Genomic DNA, 21,142 nt, shown 5'->3' with positions numbered 1-21,142 from the left:
GTCTTAGCTTCCAGCTTTCCTTGACACAAATGTCTATGGAAATTTCTGAGAACTCAGCCTGTTTTCTCTTGTTTTCTGCTGTGACACCAACAGGATAACTAAAAATGGCACCGAGGACCACTGGAGGTGACCATTACGGAGTCACATAAAACAGCAGTCGCCAACCGGTGGTCCGTGAGGTCCGAAAGGTTGGCAACCGCTGACATGAAAGATCTCAGTAGAGTATGTCCTAGTACAGCACAGGCGGTAAAAGGAGACACTCACTAAGAACCAACACCAACATAAACAACTACATCTACCTACTGGCTAGCACCTGGAAAGGACATGCCAGGCTTTGCAGGCCCCGCTCTAACTGACACTCCTAAAAGATGATGCAGAGAATCATGATACAGTATGCTCACAAGTTTGGACATTGTCCCGAGAGAGCCATTGAAAGTTGTTAAGCAGGAAAGTGACGATGAGCTGTCATATCAGTAATTTTCAAACTTCTGGTTAATACATCCTCAAGTCATAAAACATCTTTCTTAGAAACTAGAAATTTAACCTCGAAGAATGTAAAGCAGCTCTGGCAGACATGTCTGTGTACATACATGTGCACGGACACAATCATTCTTTGCACCCATAAAAGCAGTTTGAAAAACTGAGCCTTCGATGCCTAGTACAGAGGGCGAATTGTAACTGTATCCTCAGCGTCTTAGCATACACAGACCTGGCACTGAGCAGGTCCTCAATATTTGTCCACTAAATTGAAGTTCTTATATCTTAACTGGGACAGGCCACAAAATTGCCAAACAGTTACAGAGAATTAAAAAAAATCTTAAGATCATGAAATTCAGCTAACAGATATATGAATCCAAATGATGGACTGGCCATAATTGTCAACAGGATTTCCCCTTGTTGTTAATTTCAAACAACTACACTATTGGCAAGCCAGTCTGCCACTTAGACACATCACACTATAAGTCTAATTTGTTTTCCCCTTACAAAAATGTCCTTTAGAAAATTAATTTTAAATTTGTAAATACCTAAAGGCACATCATGCATTACAATAATTGATATGGAATTGACAAAAGCATTCATAAGAAAATTACAGCTGTGGCTCTTGTCATATGCCTGCCCTTAGAAATGACTCTTACAGTGCTTTCAAAAAGCACTCAGAGGTAAGTAAAGAAGACAATTATTTCCTCATTTTCAATAGTAGGCTTTGAGAAGATAGTACAAAAGGATATAATAGCCTGTTTTCTTAAAGTAATGATAGATTTCAAAGCTAAGTGCATTTAAAAGTAGAATAGATGCTGCTTGTTCAGTTAAATGATTTAGTCCTTGTACCCTTCAAGTTGGTTTTGGGTTATAGTTTTATATTTATATACTTATATATTTATATATATACAATTAGCCCATGTTTTTCCATTTGGTTTATGCCTAAACTATAAAAAGAAAATTATACCTATCTCCTCCAGGCTGCCAGACTATGATGAATGTGGCGATAACCATACTATTTCCATGCCATGAGAACTCATGATTATAAAAATAAGCATCACATATTTTTATATAGCAAAGATATGCTATAAACTAAAGTCCAAAATATACACAGACACTTATTAACTAAACAGAAAGACTACATTAATACAATCTCACACAGGAAACAACCAACACTACCCAAGCTGCTTGCTCTCAAATTTCTAACAATGTGCTGTTGTTTGGCCATTTCTAGAGTAGACCTCTGTTCTAAACACAAGGGTACCCATATCAACAAAGGTCTTTTGGTTAACTATAAAGTATTATTCAAATGTATTGGCATGGTTAATAACTGGTTGATGGGGGTACAGCAACTTCTTAATGTAAGCATTTTATTCATTCAACCAACATGATGAGCTTTGATTTCCTTATCTGCAAAATGGAGATACTACCTACACTGCATTATTATGAACATTTCATTATTAACAGCCATTCAATAAATGATGACCCTCTCACAAGCTCCCTGATGGCTAAGCTCTGGATTGCACACTGGAGGCATTAAGAATACAAAAAGCTCTCTGCTCAAGAAACTCAGTCCCTAGGACCACCTACCACCACAGCATTCTTGAGATGGTTCAACTGCTATTCCTCCTAACCCCCACCCCCACTATCAAACAGGAGGGGAAAATTCAAGAGAAAACACTGACATGTTTTACAAAAAGCTCCACGTTTACTAACAATATATTCTAACATGTATCAAAGTTTCAAGCACATCATTCTTAACCTCAAGAAACTGCAATACTCAGTATTAATTAAAAATTGAAAAAGGGTAGAGTGGTGATTCATGTGTTTTCAGTCCAAAATAAAAATGCAGAAAAGGTTTACTTTGGTGGATCTGTATTGATGCCATATTTCTCCTTGAGAAGCTTCAACTGTTCTTCCTTCTTCTTTGTGTCCATCTTCTGAAATGCCTGAAAGTGTGGAAGTGCCAAAGTTAACAGTTACCAATCTATGGTCCAATGAATTCCACTAATAGCACCAGCCAGAAAGGAGCTCCGAGTACCCATCTCCCCTAATGGTGCAGTTCTGCAGGAACTCCTATATGGGCCCCCCCAGGACGAGAACTGTGCTATACTTACCCTGTTGGCATTATAGTACAAAACCACGAGGTATCTGTTACAAACATTGAATCCGGACAGGTGATCACACGCGTTCTTGGCATCAAAGATGTCCTCATAGACCACATAAGCTGTTCCTCTGGTTTCAGGTGTGTTCCCCCTGCGGAGTTGAATCAGACTTAATTAAACAAATATTTACCTGAAAACCATTAGAGGAAATAAACCTATGGAAGGGTATGCTGGATAATCCTGTAATTTCTTGAATTAGGTAATATTTGTTTTTAAGTGAAATAGCTATAGGTTAAACTTACTGTTATGTCAAGAATACTAATATAGCTGCTAAACTAGCAAAAAACTAGTTTGAAACTTTGTCATAATATTCATGTTCTAGTCTTTCCTACTTCTCATACTAAGAATCAATTTTCAGTCTTACACTGGAAAGTACAGCATTGAGGAGTGATGGCTCCTATTAGTCAGCAATGTCTGAATGGAGTTTTTCTTTAAAAAAATATTTATTTTAATTTAAAGAGCAGATCAGGGAAAGGGTTCCCTATACTTTTAAATCTTCCACAGAACGCTGTAGTTGAAAAAAAAATCATTTTCTCAGTTACTTTTATATCCATTTGCTCAGTTTATTCAGAAATTCTGCAGTCGGTAAAAGAGACAGTGAAGATTGTTGAAAAAATTAGAGTTAATGCATATAATAGCAGCATAGTTTTTGACTTTACAAATAGTAGGTGTGCAATGAATGTTAGTTCCTTCCTTCCCTTCCAGAACCTTCAAACTATTCATGCTCTCAGTAACTTCACAATTAGTTGGCTCTCATTGAGCTGGATCATAAGGGCCTCAGTAGGTAGTTCCCCTTTGCAAACAAACAAACAAAAACAAAAAAGGAAAAGAATCTCATTTCCCTGACTTGAATTAACCTTGGAGGCTCTAGGCCCCCTTGTCAGCTATAATTCCAAGGTTATAAATTATGCAATCATTTTATTTAAATGACATTTCAACAGTTTTAGTAAACTCACACTCTGATTTGACGAATAGGTCCGTATTTCCCAAATATATCATACATTTCTTCAGCTGTGATTTTGTAAGGCAAATTTCTTATATACAAAATCCGATTTACTTCAGGTGGAAGTCGAATCTAAAATGAGAAATATGTATTGTCATAATTAGGAGAAAGAATGTTACTGTTTATTTTTTTTTTTAAGTATTTTTTTTTTAATATATTTTATTGATTTTTTACAGAGAGGAAGGGAGAGGGATAGAGAGTTAGAAACATCGATGAGAGAGAAACATCGATCAGCTGCCTCCTGCACACCTCCTACTGGGGATGTGCCCGCAACCAAGTTACATGCCCTTGACCGGAATCGAACCTGGGACCCTTCGGTCCGCAGGCTGACGCTCTATCCACAGAGCCAAACCGGTTTTGGCAAGAATGTTACTGTTTAAAAAAATTCTCATAATGAACCAGAAAATAAAAAATAGTAAACAAAAAAAGCCAAGACTAAAAATTATAATCTGCTATACTGAAAATGGCATGCTCTTTGGAAAAGCAACTGGGCACTGATTATAGGGAAGACTATGAGTAGGAATAAGGGGCTACTACAAAACCCAGGCTTTCAGTCAATACATTTATCATTTATTTATATTTGATTGCCAATACGACTGGTTTGTTTCATTCCTCGGGTGAGCAGTTTGCTTATGTACTGCTATCATGACAGAAAACAAGATACTTATTTGGCTCCCTTTTCATTCATTCAAAAATATTTACTGAGCACCTTTTTAAAAAAAAAATTTTTTTTATTGATTTCAGAAAGGAAGGTAGAGGGAGAGAGAGATAGAAATAGCAAAGATGAGAGAGAATCACTGATTGGCTGCCTCCCGCATGGCCCCCACTGAGACCCAGCCTGCAACCCAGGCATGTGCCCATGACCGGAATCCAACCCAGGATCCTTCAGGCCACAGGCCAACACTCTACCCACTGAGCATCTTCTTTACATATACACCCGGTTAGTAGTATTAGGATTACACAGTGAAGGAAAAAAGACAACGTTTCTGCATTCCCCAAACTTATTACTCTCTATTATTCTATCTTGCTCTCTTTTTCTTCTTCAGTCAAGCATCTGGAAAGAGGAAGTCTATAGTTACTGCCTCGTACTCTTTACTTCACTGACACTCACCAATCTACCACAATGTAGCTTCCAATCCAAAACTCTGATGAGAGTGCTTTTACTCACACTTTTTACTTGCAGCGTCCAATTCGCATCACACATAACTTCTCTGAGCCTCTGGCACTATTTCCTTGGCTTTCTCCTAACTCTCCGGCTAGTTAGTTCTCCTCAGTCTTTTGTTGCCATATAAAATATGCTCTTCCAATGAGTTTTATCTTTAGACTTCTTGTCTTGATCCTTCATGTATCCCCCAAACTCTACACAGTCTCTTTACCACACATGATTTCCACATTGAGTTGATGACTCTCAAATATATATATATATATATATATCTCCATATCCACATTCTGTGCTCCTTATGAACATTACATAATAGTCATTAATTTGCTCACTACTTATTAAATTGGCAACTATGTCAGGCACTAAGCTGTGTTGTATAAATCCAAGAATAATATACCTATTCCCTGCCCTCAAACTAGTAGTGGTGACAAATGGTAAACAAGTACGTACAATAAAGTTTAGATTTTAAGATTCAAGGGTAAGTTCAAACAGATGATCAACACTTGTCAATCACATATACTTCCCTAGTAAATCTGCTTTCTCAAACTGCAAGACACTAAATCACACTTCCTCTTCTCTCCTCACACCTTACCACCACCACCCCCTCTAATATCTGAGCTGGGCTGTGTATGCTCTTCCCTGCCCATACTGAGAGATGACCTTGGCTCTTGCTTACTGGAAAAAACAGATACGACCAAATGGTAAATACGTTATATTCACGTTACCAAACCTGCCAATCTGCATTCATCCATATGTACCCACTTTCCCTCTCAGTACTATGCCAACCCCTCATCTACTCCAAACCACTCCTGAACTTAACCCATCTTTCCCTTACACCATCAGTTTCTCCCACTTACTAGGACATCATTCCCACTGGCATACAAATACACCTTATACCACACTTCTTAAAAAGGACAAGTCAGCTATCACCTAATTTATCTTCTCCCGGTCTGCATGAGAACTTGTGGAGAGAACTGTCTCCACGTTCTTAAACTTCCATCCTCCACTTCATCCCACCGCTACTGTTTTCATCACTGCAATGAAAATCATCCAAGTCACCAAAAGTCTCCATATCACCATGTCCAATTATCTGTCCTCATCTTACCATACCTTTCAGCACCTTAGAGGTGAACACTTTTTTGACTTTTCTTTTTTATAGGGTTCCATAACGCCCCCCTCTCTAACGTAAGGATGTAAGCAGCTGGGCTTTTTGTTTTATTCACTGCTGCATCTCCAACACCTAGACTAGTGTCTTGCACCTGGCAGTTTTTCAATTAATATAACTGATGAATTGTTCCCTATCTCGCAAGTCTGGTACATCGTAGATGCTTAAAAATGTTGTTGAATCAAAACATGAAGGATCTGCCCCAGGCGGGTAGCTTAGTTGGTTACAGCGTCACCCCAATACACCAAGGTAAGACTGTGGCTTCCATCTCCGGTCAGGGCACATACAATGACAGCATAAATAAGACAACAAATCGATGTTTCTTTCTCTCCCCCACCCCTCCCCTCTAAAAAAATCCATGAAACAAATAAAAAATTAAATTTAAAAACCCATGAAGGATCCAAAAAGCTCCGTGATGAGAAGACTCTCAGGCTCTCGTTGCCTGTTGACCATTATTTATTGAAGACTTATCTGTGCTATTGACCTTTAAGCCGAGAAGCTGCAGACGCCAGGCTGAGGGTGAAGCCACAAAGGCTGTGGGGCTAACACTATCGCTGACACTAGGATAAGAGACGGAAGGAAAACTGAAAAGGGGTGGAGGCGGAGATGTGGCTCCAGGACCAGGCCAGGCTGAAGTTCCCTCCGACAGCACGGTAACTTCTGGGCTTCCCCGGCCTGGGAACGGAGAAGGGCCAAGAATGCCCTGACCCACGCCGCCGCGAGTCCACAACGAAGTCCTTCCCCTCCTCGGCAGACATCCCCGTTACTTACGTTCGCTCTCTTGGCCGCTTGCATCGCCATCTTGGCGGGCTGATGAAGTTACCGCGGCAAATACTAGAATTCCCCCTTATTCCTCCTGAGCTCGCTCAGCTTTCAGCTCAACACGGCCTCAGACGCGGGACATCAACACTCAGGCTCCGCCGGAAGCTGTTATAACGCGCAGGAACGCCGCGTCTCACGTGCAGACGTGCTGACGCAGTATCCCCTTTCGAAAAGACTCTGGGGCAAAACGAGCCGGAGTCAGCAAGGAGGCCGGAAGGTTGAAAGGCGAGGGCCCGAGGCGCTTCCGGGCACCGGACTGAAAGGGGCGGGGCCTGGGCTTCGGAAGGGGCGGTGTTCCCGTCAGGGGCGGTGTTCCCGTCAGGGTGGCCCTGAGCGGAGGAAGTTGCCGGAGGGGGCGGGACCTGAGGAGAGTGACTGGAGCTGGGGCTGTTCGCAGGTGCGTTCTGGAAGGGGGCGGGCCTGGCTGAATGACCCGGCTGCTGGGCGCGCGGCGGTTCGGGGGTTGTGTGCGGGGTCCCGGGCCCCTGACAGTGCTACAGGGTTCTGCCTCCGCTTTTGGAACCCTGGCGCAGCCCCTGGAGGTTGGGCGTCTGCTGAACTCTCCTCTAATCCCCGCCGCGACGTTTGCCCTGTCTCCCACCTCGTCCCCGCCCGCCCATCTCCTCTCACATCGTCCCCGCCCCGCCCATCTCATCTCCCACCTCCTCCCCGCCCCGCCCATCTCATCTCTTCCACCTCCTCCCCGCCCCGCCCATCCCATCTCTTCCACCTCCTCCCCGCCCCGCCCATCCCTTCTCCCACCTCGTCCCCGCCCCGCCCATCTCACCTCTTCCACCTCGTCTCCGCCCCACCCATCTCATCTCCCACCTGGTCCCCGCCCGGCCCATCCCATCTCTTCCACCTCGTCCCCGCCCCGCCCATCCCATCTCTTCCACCTCCGCCCCGTCCCGCCCATCCCTTCTCCCACCTCGTCCCCGCCCCGCCCATCTCACCACCCATCTGGTCCCCGCCCCGCCCCGCCCATCTCGCCCCGTCCCGCCCCTCCTCCCACCTGGTCCCCGCCCCGCCCATCTCACCTCCCATCTGGTCCCCGCCCCGCCCCGCCCATCTCGCCCCGTCCCGCCCCTCCTCCCACCTGGTCCCCGCCCCGCCCATCCCATCTCTTCCACCTCCTCCCCGCCCCGCCCATCCCATCTCTTCCACCTCCTCCCCGCCCCGTCCATCTCATCTCCCACCTGGTCCCCGCCCCGCCCATCTCACCTCTTCCACCTCGTCTCCGCCCCACCCATCCCTTCTCCCACCTCGTCCCCGCCCCGCCCATCCCATCTCTTCCACCTCCTCCCCGCCCCGCCCATCTCACCTCTTCCACCTCGTCCCCGCCCCGCCCATCCCATCTCTTCCACCTCGTCCCCGCCCCGCCCATCCCATCTCTTCCACCTCGTCCCCGCCCCGCCCATCCCTTCTCCCACCTCGTGCCTGCCCTGTGGACCTCCGTCCGCGCGCACGCCAAGCACAGTGCGCCGGCTTCCCTTTACTCTTTATTTCCTTAGACCAGCTTTACACAGATCATTGACGAGGCCGGGGAAGACCCAGTGGGTTACAGGTGGGCGTGGAGTAGCAGCCGGTCTCTTGCCTGCGTTCAGAGAATTTTCACCCGATTTGCTCTGGGAAGGTCTGAGGTACCCTGTTCCTCCAGTGCCCCTTCCTCCTTCACTGGGGCAGCTCCAGGACGATTTTGCCCATGTGCTTATTACTCTCCATGTACTTGTGGGCCTCTTGGATTTCAGCCACAGGGTAGATTCTGTCCAGAACCGGCTGTAGACGTTGGGGGCCCTCCATGGAGAAGTGGGGTACAATTTGCTCCGTAAAAGCCTTCACCATCATTTGCTTGTACTAAGTAAGATACGGAAAAGAGACCATAGCCTGGACAGAGCCTGACCTTGCTACCCCCCATCCTGCTTAGCCTTTGTGGTCTCTCTGAAAAGTGTACCCATTTGCAAAAGCACACAGGGATACCTAACCCCTCCATTACCAGCATGTATGTGCATGCCCCCAAACGTGTAACCAGGTAAGGGCTGCAGCCTGGAGTAAAATATGTGTCACTGACAGCCTAAGAACTTTTAAAATAAAGATTTCAAGTAGGAGGCAGCCACAGACGGGTCTTACATAGACTCAGCTCAAAGGGGATGTTTCAGCTCTGCTCTGCCCGTTATGTGAAACCTTATGCTGGGAAACATTCCCAAAGCTGGCACGTAGAGATTTCAGGCTGAGGTAGAGGGTTCCTTACCTAAGAGGCTTTCTTAGCATACTGAGAACAGTTCTGCCTTGCAAAACAGTCTTGGAACTATTGAAAGTATTTCCAAATATGGTCAGTGCTTTGTTAGAGAGACTCCCCAGGTCTCATATATGAAGTGTTTTCTACCCTCTTTCTAAGATGCTGAGGCTTCTATTGACCAATTTTAACTAGTTCTGTGAAATTGGGTTAACTGTTTATCCACTGAGGGGCAGGTTTCTCCACAGGCTCCCTAACTTAAGATGTGCCAAATCTTCCCTTCTCTGGGGTTATGAAAATGAATCACATTGTTCTGGGTAACAGTTTTCATTCATCACTCACCTTTTTGTCCCTAGATCTCAGCAGACTGGCGACCAGACTTCCTCGTTTAAAAAGTAGTTTTGAAAACAGAGGCCCACTGACGTCAGCTCCCCCCATCAGACCATAGAGAACCCAGCGGCCATCAAGAGCCAAGCAGTTGACATTTTTTTCCCAGTAGGATCCTCCTATGCAGTCTAGAATAAGGTTGACGCCAGCACCTTCCACAGGAAACACAATTTATGCTAGTCAGACACAGAAAGCTTGATGCAAAGTAATATTCCCAGAGTATATTTGTGGATGTGTGGCTATAAATAAATACAGGCACAAGTGGTAAGTCTATACATTGGAACTAGAAACACTGCTTACAGAAACATTGTAAAAGGAGTTTAGGTAACTGAACTCTGCCATCCAGGCTTGAAATAGTTCATCTCTATGATCTCTAGCCACAGCAAGAGGGAAATGGGGCAACCCCATGCTCTGGTATCTCCCCCAACCCCCACATAAGTAGAAAACCCACTGGCACCTGGGCATGAGTGAGAACAGAACCGGAGAGGTCCATTCCAGCCTATAGGGCAGGCTGGTAGTTCACACCTGAGTAAGAAGCCTCTGTACTGGGTTGTTTGAATTGTAGCTTTGGTGTCATCTCTCCTTTTTGACTCATAAGGAAAGGGAAGTGCCAAAAATATTCAGATTTGGCTTTGGAACACAGAGGTTCATCCATTTAGGAAACTACCTTCAAAACACTACCTACTATGACCACCTCCCAACTGATCTCTGGCCCATGTCTCCTCTCAACTCACTGTGTACTGGCTGGTTGGGAATAAGAGGTCCTGGGACATTCTGGGCCAACTCTGCGTGATTATCCAGTTTCTAAAATGTGTATGAATCGGATCACAAGAATACACATGGAAACTGTCTTCATCCTAAATATTGCCTGCCTGTCTTCTAAGGCCCAACACTAGAGTACCAGAACTTGGCCAGGGCAGCTGTTGTGCATTTAGCAGAGGCAAGACAGATCTAGAGCACTGGCCTTGAGGCTGGCCAGGATTTTATTTAATCACTTCTGATATTCCTGCTGAGCTGCAGAAGCTGTTGTTTACCTTTGGTGAATTTCATTGTTGCTTCAGAAAAATCCTCTTCTTTGTAATTGAATCCAGCAGCTGCTCCAAGTTTTTCTGCCATTTGTAGCTTGTCCTGGGAGCCAACTGTGACCAGAGGAATAGCTCCAGCTATCCGGGCGAGTTGGATGGCAGCTGTGCCCACCCCACTGGCTCCTGCATGGATTAGCACAGAGTCTCCAGCCTGAACTTTTCCTGTGACAGAAAGTACAGAAACCATTCTCGTTACTTTGCAACTGCTACACATTGTCCACACAGGCATCTTCTACCATGATCACCTGGCCCAGAGACAACTAAATGCCAAATGGCTTGCTTTCTTTAGAGAACATTGATAGTTCTTTTTTCTTATTGCCTCTGGTCAACGTGGAAAACACCTTTTTGCAAGTTATTAGCAGCCCCATCTGTAATTTGTTTTACCTGAAATAACATCAAAACACACATCTCTGACCTATCCCTGAATGAGTAAGAATAACCACCATTCCCACTGTCACCTCCAGAAGCTGAAACTGGCCTCCAGCTGATCTCACTAATCTAGGCACTGCACACCAGCCACCAGGCTCCTCCTAAAATGGAGTTCTCATTGTCGCTTTGTCCCCAGACTGTAATGTGGCTCTCAATTGACTTTTGTATCAAGTCCATACAGCCTGCAATTCAAAGCCGCCACAATTTAGTCCCAGTTTTTCACAAGTGGTAATTGTCATCCTTCGCGTCTGAGCAGCCAATCTCACTTTTCTTTCTAAGAAAATAAAAGATACTCTGTCTTAGGTCACTGTGGTTGTGACCATCACAACTCTAGCCACCCTTCTCTTCCAGAAAGCCCTCCCTGACCACCTTTGCCCACACCAACTTTTCCCATTTCAAGCTTTGTCATTAGTGTAACTATTTTCTCTCTTTTCCACGTCCAGCGCGGCTAGAGAGCGGGTCCAGTTCCCGAGTAGAGGAGCTGGGGATTGAGAAATAAAAGAAAGAAAGAGACAAGACACAAACTGGAAGGAAAAAGCTGGGACCGGGTGGGACCACCGTCCTCTTCTGATGGAGGGACAGGGACCCAGAGCCAATCCAGCGAGTTTATTTTATATCTCCACATACCAGGAAGTTTCACCAAAAGGTCAAGACAAAAGGAGATTATTTGCATTCTTGAGTAGGCCCGAGCATTCCTGGTGCTTGACTGGATTTACACATCAAAAACCCACTACCCGACACCTGGGCAAAGGTAAGAGTCAGTGCTGATAACACATCTGCCTTTTTGGTAAATGTGTATCCAAGACTCGGCTTTGCCTGTCGCCTTGGGTTCAGCTGACAATAATGAAAGAAATGCCCATGTGCCTTCCCAGGCGCTGTCTACAGTTAGAGACAGAGCCACCCTTCTGAACTCTATGGTTGTCTAATTCTTGTGCACATTCTGTCTTCCTAGGTACACTGAGCGCCCTAAAGGTCTCAGGCTCCCTCACATGACCTTTGGCTGGCCTCAGTGGGACCGGGGAGGAATAAGAGTCGACTGAATGGCTCCTGCTGCTGCACTAGGGCTCCCAGAGAGACGCTCAGCATGACTTTGAGAAGCTGGGGTGACTGGTGGCCAACAGTGTGAAGATGCGCACATCCAGTGCTATTCAGGCCTTCTATCTGATAACCGTGATTTTCAGCCTCAACCATCAAGCCATTGCTAACATGGTATGAGGACCTGACCCTACAGGTGATACAGTGGGGTGAGATGCTGGGTTTGGGTGTGGCTCAGCGGCCAGGACAGGACAAAGCTGCCCTGGAGGACTACTGGGTTTTGAGGTGGCCAAGTCAGGAAGGAATTGAACACATTTGTATGGAGTAAGCATGGAGCAGGGGGTGGGGTGTGGAAGCTCCTCACCCACGAGATGCAACAGCTGGAAGGCGGTGAGCCAGGCCTCTGGGATGGCTGCAGCCTGTGGCAGAGTCAGTCCTGCTGGGATGGGCATGAGGAACCCTTCAGGGACAGTGACATATTGAGCCTGACCCCCACCAGACAGCAGAGCCATGGCTGGGTTCCCGATCTTCCAGTGCCCCTGGCAGCCAGGCCCCAGCTCTGCCACGTGTCCAGATGCCTCAATTCCCAAAATGCTGCTGGCTCCTGGGGGTGGTGCATATTGTCCTTGTCTCTGCAGAGAGTAAATTACACTAAGTGGTAAGCATGATCAGAAATCTGTGTCACCATCCTTGCCCTCTTCCAATAGCCATCCCCCTTTTTTTTTTTTTTTTAAATATATTTTATTGATTTCTTTACAGAGAGGAAGAGAGAGGGATAGAGAGTTAGAAACATCGATCAGCTGCCTCCTGCACACTCCCCACCGGGTATGTGCCCGCAACCAAGGTACATGCCCTTGACCGGAATCGAACCTGGGACCCTTCAGTCTGCAGGCTGACGCTCTATCCATTGAGCCAAACCGGTTTCGGCAGCCATCCCCCTTTTTATCCGATAGAAAATTCAGGATAAAGTCAGGGTTTTTTTTTAATGTAGGAAAAAAGAGAGATCATTTGTTTCATACAAATAAGAGATGGTAGGTCACATAATCAGTGGATGTCACATTAGTAAGATCCTTAGCTTTTTCTCTCATCTAAACCCTGTTTCACAAATGGAGAAACTGAGGCCTAGGCAGGGAAATGCCTTGTCTAAGTTTGCAAAGTAAATTTAGTAGCAGGACCAGGAGCAAAACCATGACACCTAAGTGACAGTTCTCGTATATCAAGTGCCAGGACTTACTGGGATCCTCAAAAGGCTCTGACCAGGGCTACGGACCAGAGGGACTGAACAAGGAGTGTGCATCAGAACCATCCAAGGAGCTTTTTCAAAGTACACATGCCTGGGTCCCAGTCACGTTTATTTTGGAAAAATGCCCCGGTGATTTTGGTGTACATTTCTCAAATACCCCTACCGTCCATCCAGCTGGTCCAGTTTAGCTCTCAGATAGCAGACAGACAGAAATTCCGAGTGCTGCTCCCTGCCCACTCTGGGACCCTCAAAATGGGAAGAGAGCAGACTTTGGAGCCACAAGGACCTCAATTTTAATCACAGCCCCCGGGATTGTTAGTGTTGTGGTCTTGGATAACCTCTCTGACCCTCAGCTTCTTTACCTGTAGAATACAAATGGTAAACCGGGTTGCCTGTGGAGTAAATGAATAGAGCATGGCCTACCATACACCCCTGCTCAACAAACTGTAAACCCCTTCTCCTTCTCTGGAAGCCGAGTAGATTACGGATTAACTCGGGTGAATTCTGCTTTGCTAATACTGTATCCCTGCATTTTGTGTAAACAAAGGAGATTATATGGTTCTAGGACTCGGCACCCCCAGCATAACCTCACCGTGAGTGTTATTGGCAGTGCCCTAGGTTACTCCTTATCGGTCTGAATGTTTATTGAAGGATCTGGAGTCCTGCCCTGGCCCCTGAGTACCTGGAGAATGTCGGCCCGGTTCAGGGCACTGGCTGCCACCTTCAGGAGGACTTCTCCCTCTCCTGGGCTTGGCTTGGCCACCTCCTTCACGCAGAGGTTTTCTGGTCCTCCCGGCTGGTCAAAGTGCACGGCTAACATGTTTCCTGAGGACAGAGCACAGCGAGGCAGGGAGCCTCCAGAGGGCCGTCCAGGAGTTAGGGTAGACACCTTATTTGCTTTAACCTGGCCTTTTAGTTTTATTTTTTAGCTTTGACTCAAACTGGCCTCACCTAGTGCCCTGACTCACCCACCAACCTTTCCTCTGCTGAATCTTTAAGCCACCAGGACAATGACTTAACAACTAGGAGTCTTAGGAGCAAGGTCCTGGGTCTATGACTCCTGAGACAGAGGGAAACATAACATCTTGGCCTCAGCTGTGTTTTAGCTTTGGACACAGGAAAGTGGGCCAATCCCACAGGACAAACACTTTCGATAATGGACAGAGCGACTCCAAGGCTGATAGCAGGCCCAGACGCAATGATAAATACCCCTACCCTAGCACTGACCAAGCAGTGGAGACAGGACCCGAACTCCATTGGACACCATGACTAAGGATTTTTGTCCTGTACAGGGTGGGGCAAAAGTAGGTTTTGGGTGGGGCAAAGGGAGGATTAGAGTTCATATGGAAAATAATGCAATAGTTAGATAGTGACACAAGAACAAACTCTGTTTCACTTACCACCTACTTTTGCCCCACCTGCATAATCCACCCCCTGAAAGTCACGGGAGTCAGGTCTTTGAGCATGAGCTACGTGACTCCGTGAATGGCACCGTCTCCTTAATAAATCCTTACTTTCTTGGCTGCAGACTCCTGTTTGTGTCTTATTGGGCTTTGACGTGTGTAGGCAAATGGACCCCTTCAGTCTGATAATAGGAATGCAGCGCCCAAGCCCATGCAGGGCCCCTGCGGGCCAGCCCCTGCCACTGGCATTCCTTTGCCAGGCCTCCTCTAGGTCTGCCCCCCATGCCCACCCGGGCCCTCCTTCCTCTGAGGTCCCTGCCAGTCCAGGCAGATCCCACACAGAGGACACGCTCTGGGACAGGGTGGATGAAGCAGCCGTGGCCTTACGGGGTGAATGCTGCGGAGCTCGAGGCAAATTCCACGTCCTGCGAGTTGGAATCCCCACCCAGCGTGTCTCTGGTGTAACTGCCCAGAAACCTTATTTTCTTTAATGTGGCCTTTTATTTTTTTAATTTTTAGCTTTGACTCAAACTGGTCTCACCTAGTGCCTGACTCACCCATCAGGACCAGATGGAGTGATCACATGCAGAACAAATCCTTGCGAAATCGGACAGAGCAACTCCAAGGCTGACATCTGGACCAGATGCAATGATCAATTCCCCTAGCACTGACCAATCAGCAGAGACCAGGACCCAAACTCCATTGGTCACCATGACTAATGGGTTTTCTCCTGTTCATCCCCTGGAAACCATCAGAGAGCCAGGTTTGAGCATGAACTACCTGTGACTCTGGGCATGGTGCCAGCTCCTTAATGAATCCTTACTTTCCGGGCTGCAAACTCCTGTTGTGTCTTCCTGGACTTTATGCGCACAGGCAAACGGACCCCTTCAGTGCGATAACAGGAGCGCAGCGCCCACGGCCAAGCTGCAGGGCCCCTCGTCCATCTCCGAGAGGTCTGCCCGCCCGCCACGCCTCCCCTCCTCCCCTCCTCCCCTCCTTCCTCTGAGGGCCCAGCTGATCCAGACAGACCCCACACACAGGGCACCGACTGAGACAGGGCGAATGAACCAGGGATGGGCTTACCCGGAGGAAGTTGCAGAGCAGGACAACACGGAAGAGCACGAGGCAAATTCCACTCCCTCGGAGTTGGACAAACTCACCCCCTCCCCATCCCGCCCGGCCGGTCACTGGCCTGGCGCCCGTGTGAGTTACCTGCTCAGAACTCTCGGCGGCTCCAGACAGCACTGCGTGGTCCTGTGACCTCTGTGGATCCTTAGAGCCGAACCCGGAGCCCTGGGACTGCTTGGCAGCGAGCTGTGGACCTGGAATCGGGGCAGCTGGGCAGTGCGCAAGGGGTGGGGCAGACCAGGACCAACCCTCTCCCTGTCTTCCGTTTCCTCCTTCCCTCCTTAAAATGCAAAGCTGGTGACCACAAATAGGATTTCCTTTCCCTTGGAATCTCTGGAAACTAGTCTTTCTCTGGGTTTGGCAGGAAATGTTGCTCCCAGCTCTCGCTGAAAGAAGAGAAAACTTCACGCTCTCTAGGGAACTAGACCCACGTGGGTCCATCTCCCAGTCAGGCCAGGCTTTTAGCCCATTTGCACTGTGGGTCTGGCATCCTGCCCTTTCTGTGGCCAGGCATCTCGAGTAGGATGGGTAAGCAGTGTGGTGCTGAGAGAGGAATCATCGGGAAAAGGGAAGGTAAAAGCAGTCCTGGGGTCCTGATCACTCCAGCTCTCCCACCTCTTTCCTGGGGAGCAGGAAGTGCCCTGTCCCCCCCCCCCCCATGCTGCTGGATGAGATGGTTTGGGCTGGTTAAAAGCTGTGCAAATAGACTACATTATTGACAGTCTGGACTAGATAATTCTTTGCTGTGAAAGACTGCCCTGTGTGTTGTGGGATGTTTAGCAGCATCCTTGGTCTCCATCCCTCCCGCCCCTCCCCCCACCCCCCAGTCAAGAAACATGAAAAGCCTACAAACATTGCCTGATATCCCCGAGCGGGGGTGGGGGGTGGTGGTGGGAGTGGGGGTGGCAAAATTGCTGCTAGTTAAGAACCACTGGTCATTTTGTGTGTGATGGGTACGCACAATAGGACAATGGGAGTATTAAAAATGTAAGACTCTAAAAAAAAAAAAAAAGAATATATAGTTTCTGTGATGCCACCTAATTTCTCAGTTAACCCTTTAAGATTCAGCTCTCCGGAGCCTTCCCTGGTTCTGTTAGGCAGGGGCCATTCATTTATTTGTTCATCAAACGTATTCATCGCCTATTCCACATCTGACACCATCTCAGGTACTAGAGAAAGGAGAATGATTACCACACAATTCTTGCCTTCCAGGGGCTCACAGTCTAGGAAGACAAAGAACTGTAATGGCAGTGGTAATAAGGGTCTGCCTAAAATACCCAGCACAGTGGAGGGATGCCTAGGCTCTCACGTGGGTCTCCAACGGTTTTTAGGAATTTGCCAACTGGATGTGGAGAGGCAGGAACAGAAAAGAAGGACATTTCAGGAAGATGGGCCAGCATGCACAGAGGCCCGGGAGGCAGAGACTCTATCTCCACCAGCTGTGCTTTCCTGATTTATTAAAATAGTGCCTTTCCTGATTTATTAAAACAGTGCCTTTCCTGATTTATTAAAATAGTGCCTTTCCTGATTTATTAAAACAGTGCCTTTCCTGATTTATTAAAACAGTGCCTCACACGCCGCCGTAGACCAGTGAGTATTTGTCGGAAGAATGAATGAACTACTGCTTTCCTTACTACCGTAGTAGAAGTAGAGGCTTCTACTATTTCAAAAGAGTGTTCATGCAACTCCAAAATTTTTTAGAAAGTTCAATTTACATTAAAACCTAAACACAAACTCAATTTACACCATTTATTAAGCTCCACTCTCATAGGTATAATTTCCCAGTTCTATAGTAAATCTTTATTCAAAAATGTGTAGACACGGAAGGAGACTGCAGCAGATACCAACGAGCTGCCTGCCTGGCTCACAGTAATTTCTTTTTCGGTAAAAGGTCTCTTTATATAGGGTGGCCCCCGGCAGCTACGTCTTTAACCTGTGGCCTCCCTCTCCCCCGCCCCCTAGCTGAATGATATAAGGCTAAACCATATCATCCAAGATGGGTCAAATCAGGGTCTTAAAAGAAACCAAGAGGTAGACTGTGAGGCTTGGCCATGATACAAGCCAGGAAAGGAGGCAGTTGCAATGGGAGAGAGCAAAGCTGACCCTCTCAGGAGAGACCAGAGAGAAGATCCACCAGCGTTTCTGTCCCTGGAATCTGCCTTCCCTGGGGCTCCGCTGGACCCCATCCTTCCAGTGGTTCTGTGAGTATCTCCAGTCTCCTCCCGATCAATTCCGACTCTGTCCCAGCCGACTTGGTCTCTGTCACTTGCAGTCAGAAGACGCGACTCCCAAGACCAGCATTGGGAGACACACTTACGCAGCTTCTCTGTGGCTTCCACACAGATCCTAGGATACATGCCCTCGGAGTAAGTCGCCCCCAGAAGATACATACAGCTCGGTCTTCACAACAACCCACCCGTGTTTTCCTGGATAAGAATACAATTGAATGTCCTTCTCTTGGTTCTAATCACAGGACAAGCAGTTACGCTCCAGCCCTACTTTTCACCATTTCCTGACTGCCATATATTCATACATTTGTTTTTGGACTCTGGACTTTGTTCCACTAATGTAGGTGTCTTTACTCACAAAGTTTCAGACTGTTGTCATGACAGCATGGGTATTTTGAAAAAGTCCCCCAGTTGATGGTAATATATCCCTATCCCAGTGAGAAAGGTAATACATTTTGGAATTGGACAGCTCCGGGCCTGAATCCCAGCACCTCCGTTTTCTGCTGCATGATTATGGAAGACTTATCTGATCTCTCTTAGCCTCAGTTTCCTAGTCTGTACAATGAGGCTACTTGGTTTATAATGTGGAGGAAGCGTGCCGAATTATAATAGGGGGCTTCCAGTAAATGTGATTTCATCTCCTTACACCCTTACAGGCAACAGAAAGTCTAGAGGTTTTTGCCAAAACCGGTTTGGCTCAGTGGATAGAGCATCAACCTGCTGACTCAAGGGTCCCGGGTTCGATTCCAGTCAAGGGCATGTACCTTGGTTGCGGGGACATCCCCAGTGGGAGGTGTGCAGAAGGCAGCTGATCGATGTTTCTAGCTCTCTATCCCTCTCCCTTCCTCTCTGTAAAATATCAGTAAAATATATTTAAAAAAAAAAGTCTAGAGGTTTTGAGCACAGGGTGATATCATGTTTTTTTTTTATCCTCACCTGAGGATATGTTTTTACCTATTTTAGACAGAGAGGAAGGGAGAGAGAGCCAGGGAAAGACACACATACACTCACAGAATGAGAGAGAGAAACATTGATTAGTTGCCCTGACCAGGGATTGAAGCCACAACCTTTTTGGCGTATGGAACGATGCTCCAACCAACTGAGCCACTCAGCTGGGACACTTTTTTTTTTTTCTTTTTTGGTAAAGGAGGATGTAGAATATGAAGGATGGACTGTAGTGGAGAGAGACAGTTCAGGCAAGGTTGAGTTGATAGACTCAGGAACAAACATTTCTCAAAACCAGGCTAAGTCTGTTGTATGGTCAGGATCAGAAGAGACACAGAAAACTGAAATCAAATTCTTTTCTTAAGGATCTGCAAACCTTCAATACTTAGCATGAGGAGAACAGTCATCTGCCGGACACACTGTAGTCCTTTTCCCTGAGATACAGACCTTCTCTTCTGGCTTGCAAAGGGTTCTTGGCGAGTCCATTCACAAGTGTTTGGACGTCACGGGACATCACCTGCAGAGGTTAAACAGTCTGGGAGTCGCCAAAACCGGTTTGGCTCAGTGGATAGCGCATCGGCCTGTGGACTGGGGGGTCCCGGGTTCGATTCCGGTCAAGGGCATGTACCTTGGTTGCGGGCACATCCCCAGTGGGAGGTGTGCAGGAGGCAGCTGGTCGATGTTTCTCTCTCATCCATGTTTCTAACTCTCTATCCCTCTCCCTTCCTCTCTGTAAAAAATCAATAAAATATATTTAAAACAAACAAACAACAACAACAACAAACAAAAAACAGTCTGGGAGTCAGCAGACTGGCAGTCTGGCCACATGTGGCCCACTACCTGTTTTTGTATGCCTGCAAGCTAAGAATGTTTTTTACTTTTTTAAGTAGTAGGGGGAAAGCAAAAGAATACTATTTGGTGGTGTGTAAAACTTACATGAAATTAAAAGTTCAGTGCCCGTAAACAAAGTGTCATTGAGCACCATCCCATGCTCCAGGAGGTCGCAGGTTGGATTCCCGGTCAGGGCACATGCCCAGGTTGCTGACGGGATCCCCAGTGGCAGTGTGTAGGAGGAGGCAGCTGATGGATGTTCCTCTCATGGATGTTCCTCTCTCTCTCTCCCTCCCCCTTCCTCTCTGAAATAAATAATAACATATTGAAACAGTTTTATCGGAAGATAGTCATACCTGTTCTTTCAAGTATTGTCTATGGCTGCGTCCCACTACAGCTGCAGGGTGTTTGTGTAGTCCTGACCATACAAACCATACGGCTGGAAACCCAAAATGTTTGCAGTGGCTCTTTACAGACAAAGTCTGTTTAAATCTCTTCCTCCCAGGTGGGAGAAGCCATGGATTCCTAAAAGCGGATGAGCCGAAACCGGTTTGGCTCAGTGGATAGAGCGTCGGCCTGCGGACTCAAGGGTCCCAGGTTCGATTCCGGTCAAGGGCATGTGCCTTGGTTGCGGGCACATCCCCAGTGGGGGGCGTGCAGGAGGCAGCTGATCGATGTTTCTCTCTCGTCGATGTTTCTAACTCTCTATCTTTCTCCCTTCCTCTCTGTATAAAAATCAATAAAATATATTTTAAAAAAAATAAATAAAAGCGGATGAACTTCACTCCTGAAATTGGCTTATTACCATAAATCTTTAATTTCTCACACAGACTTTCTGGGACAAGGTTTTAAGCCAGAGGCTTCTCTAAATAATAGAGAAAAGAACCATCTAAAAAAGGGAGCCTTCCGCTGTTTGGTTCATAAGAGGGAATTTGAACACATGCGGTAAACTGTGAATGATGTTGAACTGCTTCAGGGAAAGGACAATGGCTTTGTCTCTGTGTCTTGAGCACTTAATCGTCTGAAACATGACAAGTGCTCAATAAATTTATCTTCAATAAATAAAAAATAAATGATTAAATAAAAAATATCTTACTCCCAAACTTTAAAAAAAAATTTTATTTAAAATCCACGCCCAAACATTTTTCTTACACTAAACCCTGGTGATGCTCCACGCAGGATCCGCTCCAGGAGTTGGAGGGGCTGCGCTGTCCACATGCTTGGTGCCCAGGAGGGCGTCTGACAGTAAGTCCTGCAAACGGCTTACGCTCACTCAGCTGGAAAAAGGCGCTGCAGTTAAAGGATGGGCTCTGGCTTCCCTTGTAAAGGCCTGTGAAGGCAGATCTCCCCGAAATACTTCAGACAGTTTCAGTATCAGCATCAGGAGGGAGAGTGGCA

General features: G+C 46.8%; 2 protein-coding genes and 1 long non-coding RNA gene across 4 annotated transcripts; 1 reads left to right on the top strand and 2 right to left on the bottom strand.

Moving 5' to 3' along the window:
- Nucleotides 1–1,347: 1,347 nt before the first annotated feature.
- SF3B6 (splicing factor 3b subunit 6) lies at nt 1,348–7,024 on the bottom strand. Its single transcript, XM_080685353.1, has 4 exons — nt 6,747–7,024; nt 3,602–3,720; nt 2,598–2,736; nt 1,348–2,429 (listed from the first exon to the last, which is right to left on the bottom strand). Exons 1-4 carry the CDS (start codon nt 6,774–6,776, stop codon nt 2,340–2,342), a joined length of 378 nt encoding a protein of 125 aa, XP_080541479.1. The 5' UTR covers nt 6,777–7,024; the 3' UTR covers nt 1,348–2,339.
- Nucleotides 7,025–7,154: 130 nt separating this feature from the next.
- LOC308256878 lies at nt 7,155–16,737 on the top strand. The gene is made up of 4 exons (XR_013961485.1): nt 7,155–7,194; nt 11,375–11,682; nt 11,884–12,140; nt 15,132–16,737. It is a non-coding gene; the product is annotated as an uncharacterized lncRNA (long non-coding RNA).
- Nucleotides 8,279–16,118, bottom strand: TP53I3 (tumor protein p53 inducible protein 3). Of its 2 annotated transcripts, XM_080685351.1 has the most exons (6): nt 15,825–16,118; nt 13,892–14,034; nt 12,331–12,598; nt 10,452–10,664; nt 9,373–9,569; nt 8,279–8,651 (listed from the first exon to the last, which is right to left on the bottom strand). In XM_080685351.1, exons 2-6 carry the CDS (start codon nt 14,027–14,029, stop codon nt 8,469–8,471), a joined length of 999 nt encoding a protein of 332 aa, XP_080541477.1. In that variant the 5' UTR covers nt 14,030–14,034; nt 15,825–16,118; the 3' UTR covers nt 8,279–8,468. The 2 variants fall into 2 exon arrangements, with proteins under 2 accessions (XP_080541477.1, XP_080541478.1); XM_080685352.1 differs by lacking the exon at nt 15,825–16,118 and having other exon boundaries at nt 13,892–14,150.
- Nucleotides 16,738–21,142: the final 4,405 nt, after the last annotated feature.

The sequence above is a fragment of the Plecotus auritus genome (assembly GCF_963455305.1).
Source record: "Plecotus auritus genome assembly, chromosome: 8".
NCBI classification, from domain to species: domain Eukaryota; kingdom Metazoa; phylum Chordata; class Mammalia; order Chiroptera; family Vespertilionidae; genus Plecotus; species Plecotus auritus.
Note: the sequence above shows the minus strand (reverse complement) of the source record. Positions and strands in the feature narration are given on the sequence as shown.

Excerpts from the sequence above, each read along its gene's own strand:
- SF3B6 (XM_080685353.1), bottom strand. The coding sequence starts at position 6,776 with ATGGCGATGCAAGCGGCCAAGAGAGCGAAC. Across the intron at positions 3,721-6,746 it reads AAGCGGCCAAGAGAGCGAAC|ATTCGACTTCCACCTGAAGT; the intron begins GTAAGTAACGGG and ends TTCTCATTTTAG. Across the intron at positions 2,430-2,597 it reads TGTACTATAATGCCAACAGG|GCATTTCAGAAGATGGACAC; the intron begins GTAAGTATAGCA and ends CCACACTTTCAG.
- TP53I3 (XM_080685351.1), bottom strand. The coding sequence starts at position 14,029 with ATGTTAGCCGTGCACTTTGACCAGCCGGGAGGACCAGAAAACCTCTGC. Across the intron at positions 9,570-10,451 it reads AACAATGAAATTCACCAAAG|GTGCTGGCGTCAACCTTATT; the intron begins GTAAACAACAGC and ends TTCCTGTGGAAG. Across the intron at positions 8,652-9,372 it reads TGAGATCTAGGGACAAAAAG|TACAAGCAAATGATGGTGAA; the intron begins GTGAGTGATGAA and ends TATCTTACTTAG.